At 42.1% G+C, this 25,610-nt stretch overlaps 2 protein-coding genes across 3 annotated transcripts; one reads left to right on the forward strand and one right to left on the reverse strand.

The window, feature by feature from the left end:
• Window positions 1–1,423, forward strand: dpm3 (dolichyl-phosphate mannosyltransferase subunit 3, regulatory). The gene is made up of 2 exons (XM_038725222.1): window positions 1–50; window positions 294–1,423. Exon 2 carries the CDS (start codon window positions 340–342, stop codon window positions 616–618), a length of 279 nt encoding a protein of 92 aa, XP_038581150.1. The 5' UTR covers window positions 1–50; window positions 294–339; the 3' UTR covers window positions 619–1,423.
• A 5,103-nt stretch (window positions 1,424–6,526) lies between these two features.
• On the reverse strand, window positions 6,527–20,706 carry efna1a (ephrin-A1a). Of its 2 annotated transcripts, none has more exons than XM_038725220.1 (5): window positions 20,374–20,706; window positions 9,713–10,008; window positions 8,657–8,722; window positions 8,444–8,539; window positions 6,527–8,320 (listed from the first exon to the last, which is right to left on the reverse strand). In XM_038725220.1, exons 1-5 carry the CDS (start codon window positions 20,469–20,471, stop codon window positions 8,199–8,201), a joined length of 678 nt encoding a protein of 225 aa, XP_038581148.1. In that variant the 5' UTR covers window positions 20,472–20,706; the 3' UTR covers window positions 6,527–8,198. The 2 variants fall into 2 exon arrangements, with proteins under 2 accessions (XP_038581148.1, XP_038581147.1); XM_038725219.1 differs by having other exon boundaries at window positions 6,527–8,323.
• Window positions 20,707–25,610: the final 4,904 nt, after the last annotated feature.

A 25,610-nucleotide genomic window follows, 5' to 3' on the forward strand; every position in this document is an offset into this window, starting at 1 on the left:
GCTTGCTACGTCATAAATCTGCGCAGGGCTGAGGTGGCATTTGAAAGGAGGTAAATACGTCGGATTATTTCTTATAAAACTGTTTATTGAACGAAATTCTATTTAAACGAATGAATAATTTAATTGGCCTTGTTTCTTTTGTACGACTGTTTTATTCATGTCGTCTAACGGCAGTTTGTTTTCGTCTGTTGTAACAGTTAACTTTAGCTAGGTGGCTAACACCGTGCTACTTTGGCGTGCTAAAGCTAAGCTAATTGGACAAGTGGCTTTTTAACCGTTCGTCTCTCCGCCAGGTTGTTTTCTGGCTGCTCACCTGAAGTCCCCGCGGCACCTCTCATCATGACGAAACTTCTGGAGTGGCTATTTGGTGTGTCGGTGGTGGGCGCAGTCTGGGCTTTGGTCACTTTCGACCTGTTGGAATTGAGCCTGCCGCAGACTTACAGAGAGGTTGCCTGGCCGATGCCTCTGTATCTGCTGATTTCATTTGGATGCTATTCCCTGGGGATGGTGGGATACAGAGTGGCCACCTTCAATGACTGTGACGAGGCAGCGCAAGAGCTACAGGAGCAGATAAAAGAAGCCAAAGAGGACTTGAGGAAAAAAGGCTTAAAGATGTAGATCATTAGAAGGACTATGTAGAAACATTTGAGAGACTGAAAGGGATGCACGGACCACTTTCACACACAACTAAGTGTCTGCACTTGTGATACTGGAGTCACTTATAAAGTGAAATGTGTTGGATGAGCCTGAACTCTATACTGACACCCTCATTTTTGTTTCCAGCAGACATGATCCGAACATCAATCATAAGAACCCGTTATCCAGCAGTCTTTTTCGGTATCATGTCTTTCAGATTAGATATTGATCAGATGTGCTTCAGGAAATTAGAAATTAATGGCATAATGGATGATTGTCTGGGTTACGCATTCTTGACAACAGAGCAGTTTGTACCTTGTTATCATTCTCATCCTCTATCATTTAAAGACCTCTTTTATAAAGTAACTTAATGATATTCACCATCGGTTTCTGTTCGAATCAGTTTGTAGCAGGTGGGTTTTACTGATTGACACACTTTAAACCAGCAGCTAAATGGAGAACACACATGGAGTTTTCTTTGTTGGTAAACTACACACAGTTTAATTGCCCTGAGAACCACTGGCATCTGTAACTGGTCACTGAAATGCCAACAAATAAAACCCAAATGTTACACTGGTTTCCATCAGATGCTTACAATCTGTGTCAGCTCCAAAATAGTACTGCACAGTATGGACCTTGCTTTATGTGTGTGGCTAGAGATTGTAGCTCGTCAGTATAGATGGACTAGATTTTATCTGTAAAGAATTGTACATTCCCTTGTCCAATTTCAGTCTTGTGCCCCAGGGCTGTTGCTGGAGTTAATTAAACTGGAGTCTTTTTTTCTTGAGTTTTTCTGCGTGTGTGTGTGTGTGGGGGGGAGGGGGTTGGGGGTTCCGATAGGGCCAGGAGGTATGCAAGTATGTGCATGAGTGCTTGCATATATGATACATTCCTCCACCCAGTATAACCCACATGGCCTGAGGGCTTTATATGAACTTCTCAATAGTTCCCTCTGTGCGAGAGACAGATCTCTTTTGTCCCATTTTGTAGTTAACAACATGAAATATACATTATACTGCACTTTCCTTTTTTCCCTCGCAGAGGTTTGCTCTCATACACCAAGGATGTAGTTCTGAAGTAATCTGATGTTGGCAACTACAATACTTTTGTGTGAGCCTTTAAAAGGCTGCCTGTGCTCATTTTCTGAGAGTCCCTGCTGTGCATAAACAAAGCATAGCCTGGCTAAAGGCATCATTATAGGGTTTCAAAAGCTCCCCATAACTTTAGAACAAATGCAAAAGAGTTGACAGTTCTCCGTGTGCAAGCTCTGCCTGTTGTGCAGTTTGGCTGCAGCCCCATCATGCCTTGCAACATCACCCCCCATGAATGTCTGCAAGCTGTTGCAAGAGCAGACTGGATGAAAGGCAACCTGTTATTTACCAGAAAATCTTCTACATTGGCAATTACACCAAAGGCTTCCCTTGGTAGGCAGTTATGTTCTCACTCATAGCCACATGTGAACTAGTTAATCACTTTTCTTTGTCATCATTCTCCCCAAATCTAACTTTGAAGACATCCATCTGTTCAGTCGTTTTCTGCAGGCTGTCAGAAAAAAATAGTATAAATCAGATTAGGCCCAACATTTCACAGGCCATATACAGTGCAGGCATTTTTGTGCCTTTCCTTTTAATCCCTTATTTCAGACGCAGACATAACCCTTAGCATTTACATGATAGCAAGTGTAAGTAAGGGCAATCTGATATACAGACAGATGTATGAAGAGCTGTCCAATCACAACAACCTCAAGCTTTATTTTGTTTTAATAAATTTGGATGCATTTCATTTGCAGAAAATGAGAGATGACCACCATCACCACTGCTGCTGTAAGGTAAGTGAGAGGCAATATTCGCAAGACAGGATGCGCCTGAAAGAGTACAGTAACTTGAAGCACTGCGTAAATCCCATAATAATGATTGCGTAGTAATTCTATATCTCTGCCTGTTAGTCTGAACTCATCCTTAGCAAATATTTTATTTGTTCATGTGTTTTTTCTTGACAAGGAGCTTTTGTAAATAACTGTGGGACTTAAACATTCACACAGTCCTTCACTCATTATATACTTCACTGCAGCAGGTAAAAAATGATACAGAACTGAAATAATACAAAACCAAAGCTGAGATCCATTTGTTTTTCAAATTGAAGATACGACGTTTGTTACGAATGATCTAAATTATTTATTCAGTCACGGTAAGTAAAATGTTATAACACATCTTAGTGGTAACTTCAAAATCCTTTTGCTTTGGTTTTTGCGCATGTATTGTTTTTTTTTCTTGGTTTTGGGATATGAGAGCCACTTACAAGCTAATAATTGCTCTGTCTATCTTCAACAGGGGTCAATTTTGACAGTCAGGGAGGCTGAGGAAAATGACAAGCTTGCACAGAATGTTCTACTTCATCTTTTGTTCCAAAGTGGCAAGGTGAGAGGCATCAGATAAATTGGGAGAGGAGCTGAAAAACACGAGAAAAACTTAAGTGGGATAGAAACAGTGAAAGGGGCAGGTCACAGGGTTGTGCCAGCAGAATGGCACCCACTGAGACGTCGAAACACTATAAAAAAAACATTTCTAGAGACACTCTGTGACACTGCTGGGAGCAAATCCATCTCGACAGGCTGAGAACCAAACTGAAAAATGATAGGTTATCATTTTTCTGCACAGAAAATACTTTTTTTTCCCCACCCACACATTTCACAGCAAAACCTCAAAACCATCTAGAGACGGACAGAAAGAGAGATGGAGCTGGTAATCGAGGCCCAGAACTGAAAGCGATGGAGATTTGATACAGAAAAGGGTGAAAAACATTAATGACAGAATGAGAGACTGACATGAGGATGCATAAAAACAGGAGATAGATACAAAGATAGTGAATGAATCAAAGGGGCAGAACAAATAAAGTGTGGAAGTGAAAATGAATGAAAAAAGGAAAGTGACCAAGTGATACGGACAGGAAACCAAAGCATGAGCTGGAACAAGACAGATGACCCTGGCAGTGGCGACAGCCAAGAGTGTGTGACAGGACTTTTCGGGAAGAGGAGACCACACCCCGACCGCTGGCGATGGCAGGGGACCAAAGTGTGCACTGATTGGTCCAGAGGCTCCAACTTATTCTGTCCAACCAAGGTGTTTCCTTCCCATCAGCCCCATCTGGCCCTGCTGTCATCTCAAGCTTTTACAGGCACTAAAGCAGAAGCTTCTAAACAAGCTGCTATTAAAATGACATTTAATCCGAACATGCAGTGCGTCATCACTGCATTAAAAATAATGTAAAAAGTCACTCATGGGTCAGCATATTGTTCTGTCGCTGCTCATAAACAGCTGCTTTGATATTTACAGGACACCGGATTCTCATTCTAGGGCAGCATGGAAGCTTATAAATGCTTCAAATAGATACAATAATGTTAGGTAACCTCCCTGAGGCCCTGTAAGATAGACACTCCTGGCTCTTCTGAGTAGTAACATACGCTAGCAGGCAGACAGGGACTGGTCGTCAAGTGTCCTGCTGATAGTGAGGCCTGACTGAGTCCGGATATGCAGAGATAGACCAGCTGGCCATGCCAACAACCTACTCTGAATTGTTGATTTTTCTTGCTGTGCCTCACAGCTTCCTGGTTTTTAGTGTCACACACTGTGTCAGCTCTCGAAATGTCATGGGATCACTATAGTTTTTATAATTCATTCTGAGGGATTCCAACTTTCATTGCAATACAACCAACTGTTGTTGAGAAATTTCTCTCAAATCCGCAAATGTCAACCTCATGGTGGCGCTAGAGGACAAGACAGGGGATCACCAAAGTCACAATGATTCATCCTCTGGGAACCTAGAATGGCTGAACAAAATCTGGTGTCAATAAATCCAGAAGCAGTTGAGATATAGATCACAAGATAAGTGAACATTTTGACCTGCTGGTGTGCTAGACAAAAAATATGATGTCCATCTAGACCAAAGACGGACCTACCAACAGACAGACATTGGCATACTTGCTGCCATCAGAATCAGCTTTATTGCCAGGTATGTGTACACATACATGCATGGCTAGGAAACCTGGAGGTTTATTTAACAACATTTAACGCTGTTCTGAAACAATTTCCAGAATCCTTAAAGGCTCTTCAATGTGCTGCACGATGTTTTTTTCACCCGTCAGATTTTTATGTCTATACTGATGTTACATTGTATTGTTTTATATTTTTTACAAAATTGTATCTTTGATACAATTTTGAGATATATCAAAGTGGATGCTTAGCTCTGTGACTTCCATGTTATGGTAAAACATAAGAGGCACAAACTGGATCTGGGTTTAATATACACTGTACCATACCATGTTTCTTCTGTTAGGCCTGTAAAACATTGCCCTCAGGATGTTTGTTCTGGTTGTCTCCTGACTGCCCTTAACATTTACTACAGCGCTAAAGGTTTCACACTTGCTTTTGACAATTACTCAAGCTGGTACGCTGAACAAGTGAGTAAATAAAAACAATTGTCTTGTTTCAACAAGCTACTGCTCAGTGGAGCCTCTTTTAGGGGTCGGGCGGTTAAGGGGCCTTTCCACCAACCGTAATTTACGGGCCATCGCTTTGAAAACATTGAGGCAGTGGCACCAGTTTTTGGTGCTACAGCTGTTTTTACTGTCACGGCTGTAAAGCTCCCCTGGGAAGGGAGAGACAAGAGAAGGAGAATGAGAACAATGGCTTGTCATGCAACTTGCAGATGAGCAAAGAATCATGGTTGGAGAAAAGAGGAGGTGTGGGTGTGTGTGTGTGTGTGTGTGTATGTTGGGAGGGGGTATTATAGCTTAGGGTGGAGGCTTGCCAGAAGGTTGAGATAAAGGTAGCAGAAGGATTGCACCTGTGTATTTAGTCTTCAAAAGGCAACCCTAATGGTAACAATAAACACAGCCCTCTCCTGCTTTTTCCATTATCTCTCTATTGTAGCTTTGTCTCGTCTCTGGCCATCATGGCCTTGATTCTATTCAATTCCTGTCACATTAGTGTGTGTGAGTCATTATCTGTGTTATTGGCTCCTTCTGTGAAGATCTCGCCGGTGTAATCAAAAGGAGAAAAAGGGATGGGTTTCCTGAAAGCTTAGTTCCTAGGGAAAATGTGATGTTTCATTTAGGATGACGCTGTGTTGGTTCTTTCTTGGGGTAGATAATTGAACCTTTACTTAAAGTCATGTGTAAACAAGACTAAGAGAACAGCCACGCTAGCAGCTGTGTGAGGTTGCACTTTCGCACAGTGTTGGGGTGAGCTATAAATGCTAAAGCTAGCACGGAAACATACTCAGAATTGCAATGTTAACATATTGATGTTTAGATATAATGTTTACCATGTTCCACATCTTAGTTTAGCGTGTTAGCATGCTAACATTTGCTATTTAGTACTTAACACAAAGTACTGGGGTTGATTGTATTATCATTAGTTTTTCACATTTTTGTCATAAGCCAAAGGATTTCGCACATTTTGGACAAGTAAACAAGTTAAGGGAAAAGTTAAGGGTTGACACAGTGATTATAATTTTTCTTGAGTGGGACAATGCGTGTAACAAATGTAATGGCAATTGGGGGGGGTATAAGGCTACTATGCCAACCCACTCCAAACATGAACCACAGGAGATAAAAATAAAGTTCACTCACAGAGACATTTCACTCAGAACCACATGGTGGCGCTAGTAGAAAATGTCAGATGATCACTAAAGTCATTCGGATTAATCCTCTGGTAACCATGAATGTTCTTAATAATTCTGTGCCAGTCCATTCAATAGTTGGTGAGATATTCTGTCTGGACCAAAGTGGTGGACTCACCAACCAACCAGTGCAACAGACGAACATTGCCACCCCTAGAGCCATGCAAGCCATACCATGCCAGCATTACTAAAAATAATCACAACAAAGCGGTTCTGGTTTTCCAAAAATATCTTTTTATTTCACATGAAATTTTCACATTTAGCATATTTATCAAACAGGTCTTTTATATAATCTTCTATGTATATATATACACACACACACACATATATATATATATAATATATATATATACACAGACACACACACACACACATATTATACACTTCTCTTACTTACACATGTACAAAATTAGGTAACAAGAATCCAGATAAAAAAAGACTGACTTGAATGGTCATACACTGTTGTGCTTTGTTGATCAAGCCAGCCTGTCAGGTGAAGATGTGCTTGGCAACTCTGTTTGATGCCGTGTCTAGTCTGTAGTGAACTGGTGACTATAACATTTTTGAAATCATCCAAAACTGGGATAATTATTCAGAAAGTCTAAATAGCTGATTACTTCACTTTGTGTTTAGAAATAAATGCTTGTTTAAAGTTGGTTTAAGTAAAGCACCATGATACACAGGGTTGGGTCCTGTAGTAATAAAGATTTGATATTTGACAGTTTTACCAATACAGGGGCAAGATCCAGCAAACAGAGAAGTCCAGCCTCTCTGTGGTACACGCAACATCTCAGTGTTTGCTTTTGGCAGAAAAACGTTTTGTCTTATCGCTCTCTTTCAAATAAATCGCTCCCTTGCTTGCGCACATTTTCTTACTCTCACTTCAACTCACACAGTTTCCCTTTCACACAAGTACTAACACTACCAGGAGAGAGAGAAAAAGCTCTCCGCATTGCAAACAGTAAACATTTGTTTTTGTGAGCACATGGTATATACAGTAAAACCTCTCAGCTGCAAATGTTATAAATTATCTTCACAGAATGTACACATAACATAACTCAATGTAGTGGGTTTTCATGTTGTATTTCATGTCATCCGATGTCAATGTGTGTGTGCGCGTTTGTGTGTAACACTGCTGTGGAGTGTATGTGTGTGTGTGTGTGTGTGTGTGTGTGTGTGTGTGTGTGTGTACTGTGCAGTATTAGTGCTACAGTATATAAGCACATGGTCGAGTTTGCAAAGGAATGGTAGTCATGAGAACAGCCCCAGTCAATGCTACATTTAGACAAAAGTAATCACTTGGGACATCAATGCCACTCAATACCATTACAATAACAATACAACAAACAGTACACAATACTCAAGGGTGGCATAGTGTACATGTTGGAGAGATGACGGATCTTTGGCTCAAAAGGTAAGCGATTTCGTTTCCACTGAATATGGATTTATTCAAATTAAGTGTATTTCAATATAATTCAGACGGAGTTGGTGTCTTTGCTCTTGATTGTTCTTCGTCCACTTCAGGTTCCTCTTCAACTTCTTCATATTTTCTTATAGGGTTATCATCCAAAGAGATTAACTTTTTTGAGAGAGCCCTAAAAAATTCAAATCAAGCTTGAGAGCTTAGTCTTTCCAAGACAACATCCTTTCTTTTTGAAAAATTAGACAAAGCACACATACCTTGTCTCAAATCCTCAGAATTACTCAGCACACGTAATGCAAGTGAGTCAATCTGTACTTTACAAGCTTCAAAAGTCTCTCCCTGTGGCCAGCACTGGGCATGGAAAACTGTCTTTTTGAGTCAGTGGTTTCAACCCCACGGACTGTCTTCATTGTAGTCCCTGAAAAACAACGTCTGCCAACAGCAGTCCTTTCATGTACTCTCAGTGCAACAATAGCAATAATAAAAATGGGACTAGCAATGAGAGGATTGAGAGGGATGTAGCTGCTACTGCAGAGTTTATCCGTACGCTCTTCTGGACATCTGGCAGTACACCTGGGTCATCTGCTTGAAGATGGGAGATAAAGAAGACACATTGAGTACCGCATATTTATACCCCAGCTGAATGTACCTGGATTGTTTTATGGTCAGGGATAATTAGAAAGGACACAGGGTTGATCAACATACCTGCAGGCGGTCTGCTGGATGGGTTGTGAACACCACCCCCAGCTCCAACTGCAGCCCCACCTGTGCCTCCTTTAGCAACTCTGGCCTCTTGAGAGCCTGAAAGAAAAGGACAAATGCCATCAATTAATCTGCTTGGGTCTTGCAATAGCCTAACATGACAATCAGAGGTGATTGTGCTGCTCTTCTTACAGCCAGGAGGGCAGTTAAACTCACCATCAGCAGCTATGACATCCACCCTGAGCCTGAGGCACTCCGGTCCATGGTGGTGCAAAGGTTTGGCTGCCGGGAAGAGGGAAGAAACAACACAGACGTTAACACTAAATAATGCACTGATCCTTCAATGGCCCCTTAATTCACCTTTATGCATGCATGCGTGTGCACACACACACACACACACACACACACACTTGGCAAAGGAAAGAGCTTTAGGACACCATCTGTGACGAGGCGAAGTGTGTCTTGTCCTGCAGTTTATCTAATTACAGCCATGGTCAGGGTGACAATACTGCTTGCTCTTTGCGGTTACATTCTAGCAGGGTAAGTATTGCATAAACTTGGCAAACTGAGCCGACACCCTAGTTAATGCCCATGTTAAGCTTCATAGAGCTGGCCACCAAGCTCCAGCATATCACGGTTAGTAGAAAAACATAGCAAAACTTTAGCCACCTTGCCTCTCTTCCTTCTGAAGGTTGAGATTTTTAGCCATGCAAGCGGTGAGCTCTAGGATTAGTAATGATGACTGGTCGGTCTGTCTAACACCAGACTGAAATATCTCAACAACTCTAAGTTGGATTGCAACTCTAACTCTAAATACACATTCATGGTTCCCACATGATGAATCCTAATGACTTTGGTGATGACCTGACTTTTCATCTAGCACAACCATCAGGTTGACCTCTGGTTTTGTATGAAATTTCTCGACAGCTATTGGATGAATTGCTATCTAGTCAACATTAAGTAAAAATCTGAATGCATGCAACACTTTTACAGTACATTCCCATCAACCTCAGCCCTACTTTGTGTTTAGCGTTAATTAGCAGATGTTAGCATGCTAAACTAAGATGTTGAACATGGAAAACGTTAGCATGTAAAAATTGTCATTTTATTTTCTAGGTTATATAAGCTCAATAAGCTCAAAGCACTGCTGTGCCTAAGTTCTGCCTCACAGAGATACTCGCATGGCTGTAGAATCTTGGTGAGAATATTGGAAAATAAGACTAACTGGCAAACACAGTTAGAAATCTGAGAGAAAGCTATAATAACACTTACAGATATAATAGTAGCTTTCTCCTTGGCGGAACTCCTTTCCCAGAGTAAACGGTGTAAAACGCTGGAACTTTTCAGAGAACTTCTCGGGGGCGTGGGGAGCAAACGGATGGCCACACTCCCAGCGCATCTGGTCGTACGATTGGGGCTTGCAGGATTCATAGTCCTCGTGCTCCACCATGTAGAGGACGTATCGCTCGGCATCCACCAATGGCACCTCTCCCTGAGGGTAATGGGGGCAGACGATGTCCAGGTAGTCATTGAGCTTTACCTCCACGGTGTAGTCGTTCCATTTAAACCTGCGAGGTGGAAGAGGCAGAGGATGATGGTTATGCAAGTGGCAGGAGACTAATAACTGTGGTGACAGCATCAGAGCGGTAATAAATATAAAACCTCAAAACCTGTGATTATATATTGATCGGCTACACGGCAATGTACAACAGGGAAATCAGAGGAAAGACTGAGGGGCCTGGGAATGTGAGATAGACAACAAGAGAAAGAGTGTATTTGTGAGTATGGATGTGTGTGTGTGTGTGTGTGTGTGTGTTGGAGTGGAATGAAGAGGGAAAATGCAATAAGGGAAAGAGTGATCTGCAGAGAACATGTGCATAAATATGGATGAACGTGAGGAGAGTGTTGCAAGTTAGCACTGAGTGCACATTGATCCCATGTCCCCCAGGAGCTGAATGATGTTTACAGAGAAACATTAGCAGTCAGTTAGCCTGTCAAGACAGGAGATGAGTATTGACATCTGCGGGGCCTCACACACACACACACACACACACACACACACACACAATTCTCCGCTATAGAAGCAGAAACACACCTGAGTTTACTCAATATAGAGATTAAAAGGTCAAATGTTTCAACCCATTTATTAGTCACAGAGACAGGCAGACACATATGAGTCTGATGACGTTCTATAACGGTCTCCCACAACACTGCCCTCTCATTACAAATGCAGAGAGACAACGAATATTGTTGTTACACATTCATGCCAATAAAGCTAATTTGAATTGAAGAGACAACTCACTGTCTGCCTCTCCGCCGTCCCTCCCCTCACTCCTCCACCCTCTCTATGATGGTCTTTAAGTAAACTAAACTTCTTCCCACTTCTCTTGGACCTGGGTCAAAGAGCACCTGCAGAAAACATTTTAGCATCTTAGCCTGCTAATTCAATTATAACAGAAAGTTTAGACTAGTTTAATAACAGTTTAGCATGCTATGAGGCAGTTTAAATTGGCCTTATCTCAACTGTCCATGATTCCTTCCCCTCATGGCTTTTCTTTCAGAGATATTGAGTTTATCTCCAGGGAATTGTCTCTAAAAGGTATTTCAGCTTTGTTCCCCCTTCCCCCTGACTGAGTGACTGCTCCAGGGGCGGCTCACAGCTAATGCTCTCTTCTCAGCCAAAGCCATCTATCACCAGCTTGCAGCGGTAGTCGTCCGCTAGCAACAAACTCATACAAACTCACACACACACTTCCCAGTAATTCCCATCTATCAACAACCTAAAAGCAGCAGCTACCTACTGTTTGTAACCCCCCCCCCCCAACACACACACACACACACACACACACACCCCTCCTCCCCCGGTACTGAGCTTCCAAGCGATCCCTATCAGTTTTCCATCTCCTACTGTTCTGGATCACCAGGGGTTCCTGAGAATGGCTGAAATTTGACAGACTTAAATATTTTCACAACACACAAAGAGAATGTGTGTCTAATATAGGGTTTTGTTGCTTTTGCAATGAATACATGGATGGTCCATCAGGCTTTCAGCAACCCAAAAATGGGCCAGCTAGCCAGTGTGAGTTATGAGTTCTCAAAAGCCCTCAGGGTGCTAACTGGACACCTTTAGCACAGAAAACCTCCCCACTAAAAGGCATTTCTCTCAAGTAAAATTTTCTTTGAGAATTCTGTTGCTTTCTCATAACCCCCCCCCAAATGTCACAAGTAGCATTTGGGGAGTTTTATTTGTGTGACAAGGTCCATATGTGTGACTAACGATCAAAGTGCACAGGGACAGGCCCCCGTCGCTCATTAGCTGGTGTTGTTGTTTGTGGCCAGGGGTCTCCCTGGTACCCCATGGTAAAAGTACAGACACTGTGGCTCCAAACACCAGGCCCTGACTCCTGCTCCCCCTCTGTCTCCCTCCCCCGATCCTTTGCCCCTCTCTGCCTGACTGCATTCCCTCAATACTGATGACCAGATTAACCAGCAACAACATTACAACAGCAACATGGGCCCGTTAGAAAACAAGCACCTTTTTAGTATACTGATGAAACTTCCATCTAACTGTGCTGATAATAATGTGCTCCAGCCAACTTTTGGGGGAAAGAGCAATAATTATCATTTTGCCATGGTCCAGACAGCTTAGTGCTTATCTGCAGTTTGCCTGCCACGCTCTGTTTACCAGATTGGTGCTAAAGTGTTTTTTCCCCCTGCCACTTTCAATTCCAGTTGAATCGATAACACTATTGAACAAACACTGTTGTCTGCTTTTGCCTGACAGAGTTATCATCCCCCTGCAAACACTGAAAACACACACAAACTGACTCCCCACACCCAAATCCCTCCCCCACTTTGAGCCCCGATTACAAACCGGTTGTGGTATGTTCCCAATGTGTTCAGCTAAAGGGGGTCGATTGGGGTGCAATTAAAACACAAAAAAGGGTATTAAAGTTGCCCCGGAGGGGGGTAATTATGCCCTCCTGCTCCTCACTTCCCAGCCCCTTTAGGCTGAGAGTTTGGGGATAGACAGAGGGCATGAATAGGCGTGGGCAGGGAGGGTCAAAGGGCTTGAGTTGGAAATGGCTTTTGAAGTTTCTCTCAGTAAGAGCATCTATGCGAGTGCTACAGTTGCTTTATCAATGCCACCGTTTCATACAGTGTCTATTCACAATGTGCCCATGCTGATGAAATACATCACTTAGAGAGAACAGTGGCTGAATACACACCCGGGGAGGCTGGCTAGCCCTTTTTATTAGTGGCAAATAGTTTTAATTATCCTGCTGCCTTTTGTTCCCCTCTAACGCCTCGGCATTGAGACGTTCCACATCATCAGCTTAATTAACTGATTGGAGTAACGCTCCTCAAAGAGAGCTCAGGCCTCTGTGTGAAAAGGTTTAGCTAACAAAGTCAAATCATGCCACCTTCACTTTAGCAGGAAAACACTTTCTGTTACCCCCAGAGTGTGTCCCTAGTTATTTTCATTTTCCAAACACCCTCCATCTATCCATAGGCTGTCTTGATTTATTCAAATTGTTTATCCTAGACTCTCTATTCTAATGACATTGACGCTTAGAGCTTCAGCAGAAGTAACGGTGAGGAGGAATTGTTGTATTCTCTACTTAAGTATGATTTGTGGAGCAGATATGCAGCGAGGATTGTGTGCATGTGTTACTGTCTCAGTCCGAGACATTTAAATGCATGATTGTTTTAGTTGGAGCAGGCTTGTGTGTGATGTAGAGCTCTGAGGAATCTAGGAGTGAGGAATCTGGGAGTGTGTTTCAGTCATGATAAGGTGGATAATAAATGCTAATAATAAACAAAGATGATAGCAGTGAGGGAATGTCAAGTGGTCAAATGGGTGTGTGTGTGTGAGTGCACAATCTGCTGAAAAATAGACTGCAGACTGTTCTCGGCCACTCTTCCTCCTCTCCTACGGAGGAATTCCTGATTTATTGGAGTCTCTTCAGGAGCAGGAGTCTAATCTTTCCTCTTTAATCTCTTTAGCTAGCATTTTGCTTTCTTCTCCACCTCGACCCCGTCCTTTCATCCATCCATCACCCTCTCATCTCTGCACTCTGTCGCCCTGTGGAATGCTGGACCTCTGAGGCGAAAGGGCTGCAATGTGGATCAAAGGTCGGACAATCGCCAAGTCAGCACTGGAGAATTTTATACACAAACAGTCAGCATATGGACTGCTATGATGGGAATCACTCTTTGAAGATCAATTCAGATCTATTTTAAAAAGGTCTATAAAGCCCAGCGTAGGACTAACTACACGTTTATGACCACTACATATGAAAACAGGAGCTCTATTCTACTTAACACGTGCTGACTCTGAGAGGCCAGCCAGTCACCCTAACCACATAAACATGATTACTTTCCTCCTGGGTTTAACACACGCCATTAATGTTACCGAAAAAGGTGACTGACCTACGTCACAGATGAGTGAACGGGAATGTGGGGACCACCTAATCGGCTCGTCCAAGCCTGGATTATTGGGTGGAGCGGACGCTGAACTCGGGTGCATTCATCAGCACCAGACCCTGCTTAATACAGGGGCTTAGAGTGGACAGGGAGGCCCAGAGCAGGGGCTGAAGGCTGGGGACAGAGTAAGGGGTGAGACAGGCAGGGCGGAGTGTTTGTACCCCACCTCTATTGTTCTCACACAGAGAAGGGATATACTCTTTTACACTGCCATTTGAGTTCAAAAGACACAGACACACACACACACACATTCACATTCAGTTAGTGTGTCCATGGTTGCAGTGGGGAGAGTGAGAGGTGTTAACAGAATAATGACAGACATTGGACACAAGGGAACTATTTCTTTCAAGATATATATGTGAAAGCTACATGACTCCATAAGCGAGGTGGGACACCAGAGAGAGGCGACGCCTTTTTGAGGTGCAGCATGAGCTTAGTTAAGCTGGACTGTTTCCCGTTTTTGCGCAAACTGTTTTTGTTTCATCTGTCCATGTATTCATCCATCAGTGTCAGGCGCCCCCTCCCACTCTCTGTCCGTCTTTCACCGCTCAATAAGCAAACCAGATCCTCATGTCAACTCTGTCCCTCCCCCACCCCAGACCTGATGAACCAATCCCAACCTGATGGAATTCCAAATATGCAACTTTTTGACCCACTGTTTGCAAAACCAAGCACAATGCGACGTGGGTATGCTTGCGTCGTCATAGAAACAAATATGGTCCTATTCTTTTGGCTAACACTTTTTAACATAATATTCCAGCCTTCATTCTTTGCACCGTGTGACTTTTTGTCATCCATCTCAATCTGCTTTCTCCTGTCTGTCATTCAACCTTTGTCTGTCCGGATCATTGGTCATTCTGCCATCGTTCCTGGCTGAACTAGCGGAGTTCTTTTGCCACCCAGCAAAGCGAGAACGATTTAAGTCCAGCAGAGAAATAATTGGCCGATTCCACTGCAGTAAGGAGGCTTAGATGAATACATATGCTCTTTCCAACTGTCTCACGCTGTCCCCCAAGCCATTTGTATCTTATAACAGGGCCAGAACAGAAAGGTCACCGCTGACATCACATTTCTCAGGAGGCAAAAATTTGGATTGATTTACATAAGGTAAAACTTTCATTAACATGTTTTTCCCCATGCAAACACAGTCAGAGCTTATGGCTTAATGAATTCCAAAGGAAATTTACAATTTGTGACAGTTATCAAATAGATTTTTAAAATACAGCAGTAGTAGTACTAATGGTACATACACATTGTAGTAATAATGGTAATAATACAACTGGCCTCTAGGGTGTGGCAGTATTTGCTGTGGGGACATGTTTACTCACTAACCCCAGACATCCAACAAACAGGGGAAAAAAGGAAAGAGGAAAAACAGAAGTAACACAATGATGCTTATTTACAAAACAAAAACAATGGTTCATTTTCATAGATAATATCTCACTCTTGCTGGCAGATTGACTTGATAAACAAGTCTGGAGGACACACACATACACTTTGTATCTCACACACACCATGAGAAAGAAAGAGGCGTCTCCATAATAATCGTACCATAATCATAAATCTGTGTGAGTTTTTCCTTCTTCTATTATGTATGTGTGGGCTGGAACAGCTGTATAGCAGCACAGAGAGGACGATCAGAGTGAAATGGAGCAAGGGAAGTCTGCTGAGAAGATAAGGAAGAGGCATAAGGATGGGTTTGGTGGGGGTCACTGGTGGGGTTGACCAGAGTGACACTGATCAGTGGAGAATCCCAAATAGAGACAGAGATTTGACAGCAGGCCAGGCAGGGAGGCGCATCCCAAATCATCCTTAAGACGTGACAGTTGAGCACACCACTCAAAAACAATTAATCACTATTAAATCACTGCTAATCTACTTAATCTTAGAGTTAAAAAGGTATTCATTCTTTATATGAGCCTGGGAAATTCAATCAACTCCAGAGTCCAGACTTTTACAGTCTTGCGTGTGTTAGTGTGTGAGAACTGTATTGTTTGTTGTGCAGACAGGATACGCCGTTTTCCCGGGAAAAGTCGTAGCCAGGAAGTGCAGCATTTCATAGGGAAACACACAGCAGACAGCGTGTAGACTTTGGAAACGCCGACAGCACGCCTGTGGGAAGTTAAAACCTTTGACCTGCTTCTCTATCTAGCGCAGTCAATAAAACAAGCCCTCCTGTCTCTGACACCACAACACACATGGGAGTGTTGAACAGGAGGACAATCAGCTCATCAGTGTAGTCACCGAATTAAAGTCTTCTTACAGACGATTACAGACTGTAAAGACAGAAAGCATCAACACAGTTCAGTGATCATTGAGCCTATGAGATGCGATTACCATCCGTTTGACAATCTCTCAGAGTATTTTCCCCAGATTGAATTCACCAGACAGATTACAAGGCCAGATTAGGGGTGGTGGGAGGGGACAGACAACGTGAGAGAAAAATGGAGATGGCCTTTGGAATTTACTAAAGAGAAGGCCGACCCATGAGGTGGTGGGGGGGGGTTCAAAGAGAAGGCTGGATTAAGAAGTGACGGGGAAACCTGGACATATTTCAAGGAAAGTAGCTTCGGTTCAGATTACTTGGAAATCGTAGAAATCCCTTATCTATTGTGTCTACCTAATGCCCACACCAGTCGATATGATGACCCAATCTTATTTTTAATCTCTCAAACACGTACATTTGCACAGGCATGCAAGGTAAACAGACACATTAAACTACTTCCATATGTACACATTCATTCCCCCCCCCATTTAAAATCCTGTTCTTTCATGGTTTGAGTATTCAGACCGGCTCTACCACTTCCACTGCCTCAGCAAGACACTCAAGAGCCGAGAAGCATACATGGACAGACAAGTGAAAAAGACCAGGAAGAAACAGGTTTGCTGGGAAGACTGGAGTGGCTTTTCATAGAGAGGCAGAAGAAGGAAGCTATAAGAAAAGCTGGGGGGGAAAGCGTGAAGGAAAGGGCAAAGTGCCTTGTGACGGATCGCCATGGGTGCCAAGAACGATAAAAAAATTCCACACCTCTTAGCATGCTTCCCTCCTTCCCCCCTTCTCTGAGAGCAAGAGATGGAGCTGAGGAAATAATAGACTGAAAAGGGACAGCTTGTAAAGTTGAGATAAAAGCTGGTGAAGGAGCGAAGGGGACCGAAAAGACAGGAGGGGGATGAATGAAAGTTTCCCAGAGACAGAGCCACAGCAGTGTGAAGAGGGGCTGGCCTGAGTGGCAGCCAGTATTCAGGGACCACCGCTGTGACAGAATGACTGACAGATTGATAGAGGCTGTGCCACTTCATCACATAGTGAACTCTGACCTCTAATCAGTCACACCAGTTACTATACTCTTTCTGTGGCTCACCGTGAAGACCATTCCCCAATTTGTATGGGAAACATCACAAAACACCCATACTGACTGAATAAATAACAAAAAAAAATCCTTCATGTGGGTAAAACATACCTTAAATAACTCCTTCATTTGAGCCAACACAGTAGAAAAATCAGATTCAATTAAAAAGGTATTAAACCACTGCGCCAGCAATGGTAAGCTCAAACAATCTGGAAGCCTATTTTGCGGTTTTACCAAAAATCAAAGCGCTCATTAGAAAGACATAGCAAAACAAGGACTTCAGAGTTAGAGCTGATTAGCTCAAAAATGTGCTATCATAACAGAAAAGGTGATGATGATTATGTTAAAATAAACAGCAGATCAAAGCGCTGTGTGCGAGAGGGCTATGAAACAGTTAACAGTTAACAGACTCAGAACTGGAGACCACAGAACCAAGTTGAAAAAGGGAACCTGGCCAAGAAGAGGGGGCGGGGTGCTTGGGAGAGGGAGAGACAGGTACAAAGAAGCAGAGGAGGAGGAGGAGGCGTGGGTGGTGGTGGTGGTGGTCTACTCATACTCAGCAGGGAAAGAGCGAAAAGGGAGGAAGAAGCCGTAAATGAGCAGATTGTTACCTCACATTGGGAGACTAGAGGGCTCCTGGGACGATGTTAATATCAATCACAACTCACACTCACTTTGTGGCACATGCGTGTATGTATGACTGGGTTAATGTGTATGAGAGTGTATGAGTCACTCGAATCTGGCAATCTTGTACATGCAGGTGCTCACACATAGACGCAGGCTTTTGCACAGACACTCCCTTCACTAAAGACACGCACACAAACACACACTGGCATGCCGGGACTCAAGCTGACTGGGCACACTGACGAGCCTCTTTCTGGGAATCAACCCGTGCTGGTGATTAAGTTGTTGCTAATCAGACACAAAGGTTTCAAATATACTAACAAGTAAAAAGGTCAGAAAGTGTTGAAACACTGTCGGGAATGGATTTCACTCATGCTGAAACAAAATAGTTGTTAAAGCACAGGCAGATACGAGCTTGGACGTCAACAGGCAACTGTGTATGTCTATGTATGAGTGTGTATGTGTTGCTAAATCCCTCAACAAACACGCTGAGGAAAAGGGAAATGAGCCTGTACCACAAGGACCTCAGTGATCAATCTGAGATCAATTTGATAAATGGCAGCTTTCTGACCAATGGGACCGAACAATAAACTGGGGCCAAAAAAAAGAAGAAGAAAAAACATCTCTTCAGGGAAAAGATGGACGTCAACACACTGTATCGAGTAACAGGTCAAAGGGGGGAGCAGATTGCTGAGAATGATGAAACGCATCAAATGAAGGCATCTCACAAACTCTGCTTTTTCTGGGAAAACAGGATTAAGAGTTGCCAAAGGGAGAGATTTAGCACAGTCATCCGGAAAAAAATAGCAAGTGCAAAACGACGGATTACCAGTATATATACAGGAATGATCACTGTCGTTCCACATAAGGGACACGACAAAAACGCCTTCCCATCTGGGACTTCATTCTGATTTTCAGTGACAGGCATTGTCGCCATAATTATGGCCTTTCTGAAAACAGAAAATGCTGTAGTTTTAACCACAGCGCAGATCAGGGGGGAAAGTGTGCTCGAATGTAATCTTGTTTGAGAATATCTGAATATCTGGGTGTTTGCAACCAAGACATGTGTTTGTACACCAGAAAGAGTTTGAGCCAAACACTGATTGATGTAGATGACGTCGGTTTGGTGTGATTGAGTGTCCTGGTTTTTGATTGACTTATTGTCTGCCAGGAGTCTCTGTTCGTGCTTGCCTGTCCGAGTGTGAGGTGTGTGTATGTAGAAGTTTTTCGTGGTGTGTAAACTTAACCCTCCAAAGTACCCCAAGCCATTTCACCCCAGCCATCATCAACCATAATTCTAATTGACCCCCCACTTATTCCAAATGGCCCCTAACCCTGACAATTTCAGCTCCAATTTCTCCTCCCTGAGCAATCCATCTCTCTCCCACAGTGTGACCTACTGGGCAGGCCTCAAGTTACCTCCTCCGTCTCTGTCATACACCATTATTACTCGTCTTACCACCTGAAATATGAACACCCCTATGTCCCCCTGACAGCCACCTAAACCCCATGTGATATCTCTTGATTTAGGAGGTACAGCAACCTCCCACTCCACACAAAGGTTAGGACTGTCTGTCAGATGGGGAGGATATTGCAACAGACATTTCGACATGGTGTGCTGTGAGTCAGACCTGTAAAACCAACACAAAAAAATATAACCCTTGCCAAGGAAAATAGGATTTCAGCTGAGGAATGAAGACAACACCAAAATAACAGAAAGGAACAGAACTTTTGAGGCACTGACTTTTAACAGTGTAATTAAACTGAGTACTACACTACTGAATTACTGCCACACTCCTGCAAATAAATCAACTCAGAAAAATGTAGAAAAGACATTCAGGTGCATATAAAAAGCCAAAATAAGGAGATGTATTTTCAGTAGTACTCATAGATCATACCTGATCAAGTCCTGAATGAAAAACTGAGCTCAACAGAAAAATATAACCATATCCTTGCATTTCTCTGTTAAAGAAACCCATATATTTACAAATTTAAAAAGGAACCATCTTCCCTGAAAAGGATGAGCTTTTTAGCTCCCTCACTGTCTGTTTTTAGAGATACACAGATGACATAACCTGATGTAACTAATCCTGCAGAATAGATTGCGAAACGCATTAAATCTGAACAGGTTAGACAAAGTATTACAGGTAAACAGCGCCATAATAACAGGTTCGAGCACAGAGAGGGAGGGGGAGGGAGAGATACTCCCAACTGTCCTGCATTATCATGACAACAGCAGCGAGTCGCCCACACCACAAATTCATCACAAGCTCACTGAATATGCATGAGTTGCAACTACTCAAATGCATCTTAATATGGCCCATAATGGTATAATCTGCACTGACAATAACGTTAAAAGTTTATATTTTAGGTGCCAAGCAATGTTGTTTTTGTATTTATAAATACAGAAGTGTGTGCACGGGTGGGTTCAAGACCACTGGTTTAACAAAGGAAAAATTAAAACATATTTACTTTGGGTTCGTGCTGTTCCAGTAGACGCTGTGCCGCTCCGCTGAAGCAAACCAGGCGCAGACGCTCACAGCGAAGCCCACAATCCAAACCAAATCCATGGTGGAGAGGACTGGACGCGTGCTGAGGAGAAACACAACACACAACTCAGGTAGGTTGTGCAAAAAATACTAAGTTTACCGAGAAGAGCTCGTCCGCGCACCTGTACACTGCACGTTTTAAAAAAAAACACTATTTACGCATGCAGCGGAAAAAAAGCAGAAAATAAGCAAGTAGATTCGTTCAGGAACAAAACCCCGCAGAGGGATCAGCTTAACTCGACAAATCCGTAGTGAATGAAAGCTTGAGCTGCGTGGACGCTGGTTTTTGTGAAACGCCCACAGCAGTGAGCCCCGCCTTCTGTCCCAAAGGAGACCAATCAGAGGGCTGTCCGAGAGACGCGAGCTTTCATTGTATGTTTACTTGCTGTACACACTATTAAAACTCAAGCGTGTACTGTCTGTCTGGATAAACCAACAACATTTAAAAATATTTTCCATGTCGGAATTTTGCTGTATCATATCCACAGGCACTTGTTGGATATATGTTTACAGTAACCTTATCATACATCAGGGTATTTTTTAAAACAATAAAATGTTACATTTAGCTGATTTTATAGTGTACTTTCAATTTTATAGTACCCTATACTTTTAAAACATTTGTTATAGCTAAGAAATATAGAAACATGGAAAGTCAAGCTCTGACAACAGCTACAGTTATAAACAATAAGAGAGCTCATTGCCGTTATTATTTCATAGGTAGGTTATAAACAAGTGTTGTAAAACAGGAAATCACTCATCATTTATTGATATAAAATGTTTTCAATTTTACATGCTTGCATGAAAAGCATTTTCATTGCACTTGCAACAAATCAGTTCTATCTGCATTGGACTGGAAGAGGAGAGATAAATACATGACCACCTAACAATAGGCTATAAGTCAATCTAATACCAAAACACAAAATACAGCCTTAAAAATGGCCATAGATTTAATTAAACAGTGGTCTGACACACTGTAAAGCTGAACACTGCAAACTGCAAAACATTATTTTATTGTATTTGCTGCAAGGCTGCTGCATTACGTTGTACAGTTGTTCCAGTTATTTTGTTTTTATCCTGAGCCCTTATCTATCACTGAAGTGCACCACCCTACCTTGGGTAGTGCCTGGGCAACATCTAGATGTGTTTGCACAGTGATTTCTTGAACTGAATTGGTGTTTTTAACTTGCATGTTTTCTCTGACTCTTTTGTGTAAGGACAGTGGCCATGATCACTATCTTGCATTTATTCTAAGTGTGTGATGAGTTTTGGATCCTTTGAAATCACGAATGAAACGTAAAGTACACTTAGATAGTCAAACACAAAGATTGTTCCTCCAACTGGAAGCATATAACCTCTATGCTGTCAGATACATTGCAAATCCTGATTCTCATTTTCTTTTCCATTGACATGGATAATCTGGACCACGAGCTGCTTGTTCAGCCTGGAGAGCCATATTGCCAGAGGGGGTGTTCAAGCCTGCTTCTGCTTGACATGGCATTTTATTTGCTATGCTTGCATAGCAGAATAACAGCATCCAAAGGTATCATGGCAAACAACAGAAACGAAAAGTAAGTATAAAAAACAACAACAGCAACAATTCGGTATAATATATTCAAACAGTGAACTGCACAGAGTTTGGAGGATTGACTGCATTTTCAGGACATAGATAAGATTCATTAATCAGATAACTCCGCAGAGATTTGGCCCATATTTAAGTAAGCAGTGAAGAAATGCAGAGAGCACAGGATATACTCCTGATGTAATGAGATTGTAACACTTAATCTGAAAGGTATCCTTTCCACAGAATAAAAAATAATGAAATACATTTAGGCATTCTTGCAGCTCTTTGCAGCCCTGAGATGGACCCTTTAACATTTTATGTTTCTGCTTAAATTCATCTAATCTAGATAAGGTTTTCCATGAAAGAATTTGAGAAAAGGAAGGAAAATTTGAAAAAGCTGTTGCTGTCCAGTATGGCCTGAGATATTTAAACTGTCAGGTAGACCGTTGAATGCAAACCAACAATTTATCTCACAGTTTAATTGTCACAGTGCAGTTACATGCATCTGGTGCTCCAAGCAGATTAAAGCAACTACTAATCTCATCTATTTGCATCTCCTGTTAACCCAGGTCCAACTCTGTGCTGTGTTGTCCTATTCTTAAATAATCACCTCTGTGAGACACCCACACTATTTCGTCAGGCGGTTTACATAAAGCCTTTATTTTTATTATTTACTTCATGCAGAAAAAGATCCAGACTCAAGAGGAATGCTTTGTATATTACAGAAAATATATTCTATGTTCAGTGTTTCTGAGTATTCACAGTTCATGCAATCTGCATTTAAACATGCCGTCCAAACTCACACTTTTAGATCTCACAGTGCAAATACAGAAACGCACATATACATGGTAATTGTGTGCTATTCAGTGTCAAGCAGGTCATCCGAAAGAATGTGTTTTGTATTCATGAAGAGCGCTCATCCCGGTGGATCAATTTTTTAGAGTCCAATTGTTTTTCTGGCTCAGTGGGAAGATAAGAGGGTGAGAGGGACTGCCAGCATAATTGTCATTTGCATTGCATTCGAAAATTGTTGTGGAAAAAGCTTTCACCACGCCATAGACATTTATGTCAAAACTCTATCAGGAGCCAAATGAGTAGACCTTTAATTTCATACCATCCTGAAATACTGAATGAGTAAATAAGAAAACTGCAGCTCAGCACTGATATATATATATATACACACACACATATATATATATATATATATATATATATATATATATATATATATATATTATTATTATTATTATTATTTTTTTACAGCAGACAGACACACATACACACACATGGATCTCTGCAGGCTTGCATGCCCACATAGACACAAACACAGACGCACATACACACATAAACACAACCCTATTCACCTCAAATCCTTACAGAATTTGCACTGAGCCTGTTCTGCGGCATGAAAATAAGATATAGGAAATGATAGGGAAAACCGTTTCATGTAGGCATGGGAACTTGACTGTCCATAATTTGTTTGCATTCTGTGACATCATCTAATTACCATAATTAGATGACATCATAGACATGCACTTTCTGTGATCCTGAAAAGATGAATTAAAAACACGGATGATTTTAACTTTGTTTAACATTTTCTCAGATCTCTAATCTGCTATGTGTGCTCTTCCAGTGAAGTTCAATAGCCTGGGCAGGTTTTAACAGATTTTCAGTGAGTTGCCTTCCTGTCCTTGGCTGAAATGCGTTGCCACTTTCTTCCTTCTTGTTCTCCAGCTTGCCATTAAAGGAGAAGTTTAATGACTGTCATCATGTTCCCATCCCCGATAACACCCTACCCTCTATTTACATAAGTGAAGTGCTGGTGTGAACTGCGGAGTAGCCCAGCAGCGTTCAGTCCAGTGTGTGTCTCATTTCATTTACATCTTTGGTTTGTGTAGTCCAATGTTAGTGAGTGCAGTTCCTCTGCAGGAGTTGTTCCTGAACCATGAGATCTTTCTTTGCAAACAATGGAAGTGAAGTGTTTCCTGTAATTTGCATTGCAGAGGTCTACCTCCTCTCATTAAAGAGAGACTATGTAAAGATAGCAAAACAATCCTTCTCTCAATAGTTGGTCTGTGAAGAACAAGTTTGTTCATGGTCTTGTTTTTGCTTTCTCTGGTACAAATGTTCATTTTCCTTCAACTTACCTGAGGCAATAGAAAGCAAAGTTAAGATTAGGTGGAGCAATTTTAAAGCAAAACAAAGGTAATCAGTGAGTAACCTTAACATTACAGCAGAGATGAAGTGGCAAGTGCTGGTTCTTAATTAACTGTGTAATTATCAAGAGGTAAATAAAAAGGTGGTTGATTATGCGTAGCCATATCCAATGATCAGTTTGTCAGCTGAAAGACTGGAGGTCAGGTAAAGACTATTAAAATGACATTGCGGTGAGCGGCCTTGCTGAAAGCCAGGCAGCCGATGCACATTCGGGAAAGCACACACACTCAGACGCACCCACACACACAGACACACAAATATGTACGCCTGCATACCCACCATACAAGCCAAACTGAGAGACAAAACGCAGCTGAGAAGGAGGCGGATGAGGAGGAGGAGGATTGAGGGGAAATGCAAACTCAATGTTAGATAACGAGAGTGTAAGACCAAGAATGAAAGCAAAAGTGAGGAGGCGTGCGAGATGAGAGTGAAGAGCTTAAAAAAGATGTAGTTAAGAAGAACAATATGCAAAGATGCAGGAGAAATAAAGCAAAGGAGGGGTATACCATAAGGCAACAATAAACCTGTTTTTACCGATAAATTATGCAGGGAAACCTTTGGGTTAGTAATTAGCAAACATGTTACCTTTACTGACCTGTAATTATGATTCCCTCCCTTTGGGCAAATTGAAATCTTAGAGGAGCGATGCATCATTTCCCTAAGACTGTCAAAATCTAGTAAGTGGTGTCTGAGATACTGCTGGTGACTTACAGACAAACAAATGAACAACGCAGTGCCCTCTCTTGGGAAATGCAGTGTCATTTAGGAAAGGCTGGGTAGCAGCAACGAACAGAGGGAGCCCACTTCCTCCATGCTTTACAGTTTCATCCATCCATCCATCGTCAACCGCTTATCCTGTGTACAGGGTCGCGGGGCTTACAGTTTCAAGCAGTGCAAAAACATTCAAAACATGTTAGACAGAAACCTACAGGAAGTTTAATGACGAGGAATAGATATGAGGGAGGAAGGTCTAAAATAAAGGTGAAAAGAGACTTAATGTGTAAACATAAATATATTTGAGGCGAAAGTGAGTGCAGAGGAGAAGCGGAAGGAGGGACGGATGCCAAATGAATAAGAGGGGGCCGGTGAGAGAGTGAGAAAGATAGAAATAGACAGGAAACAAACAAGAAGGACAGAGGGAGAGAGGAGAGGCACAAGATGCAATAAGATGTTCAGATGAGGAGCACAAAGATAGGAAAAGCAAGATACGAGAGTGAGGCTGGAAAGATGGAACAAAATAATAAAGAGGAGAATTATGAGTGTGATTTCAAAAAGCAGATTATTACTGTATTTACTGGAGGACATATGGAGCGGAAGAGAGGCATTCTAAAAAAAATAGCTGAGAGATCAGAAAGAAAGGATTTGAAAGATGCATAAAAAGT

Source organism: Micropterus salmoides, unplaced genomic scaffold (genome assembly GCF_014851395.1).
Source record: "Micropterus salmoides isolate LMB-PRFRI ecotype aquatic unplaced genomic scaffold, ASM1485139v1 Ms_hic_scaffold_17, whole genome shotgun sequence".
NCBI lineage: Eukaryota > Metazoa > Chordata > Actinopteri > Centrarchiformes > Centrarchidae > Micropterus > Micropterus salmoides.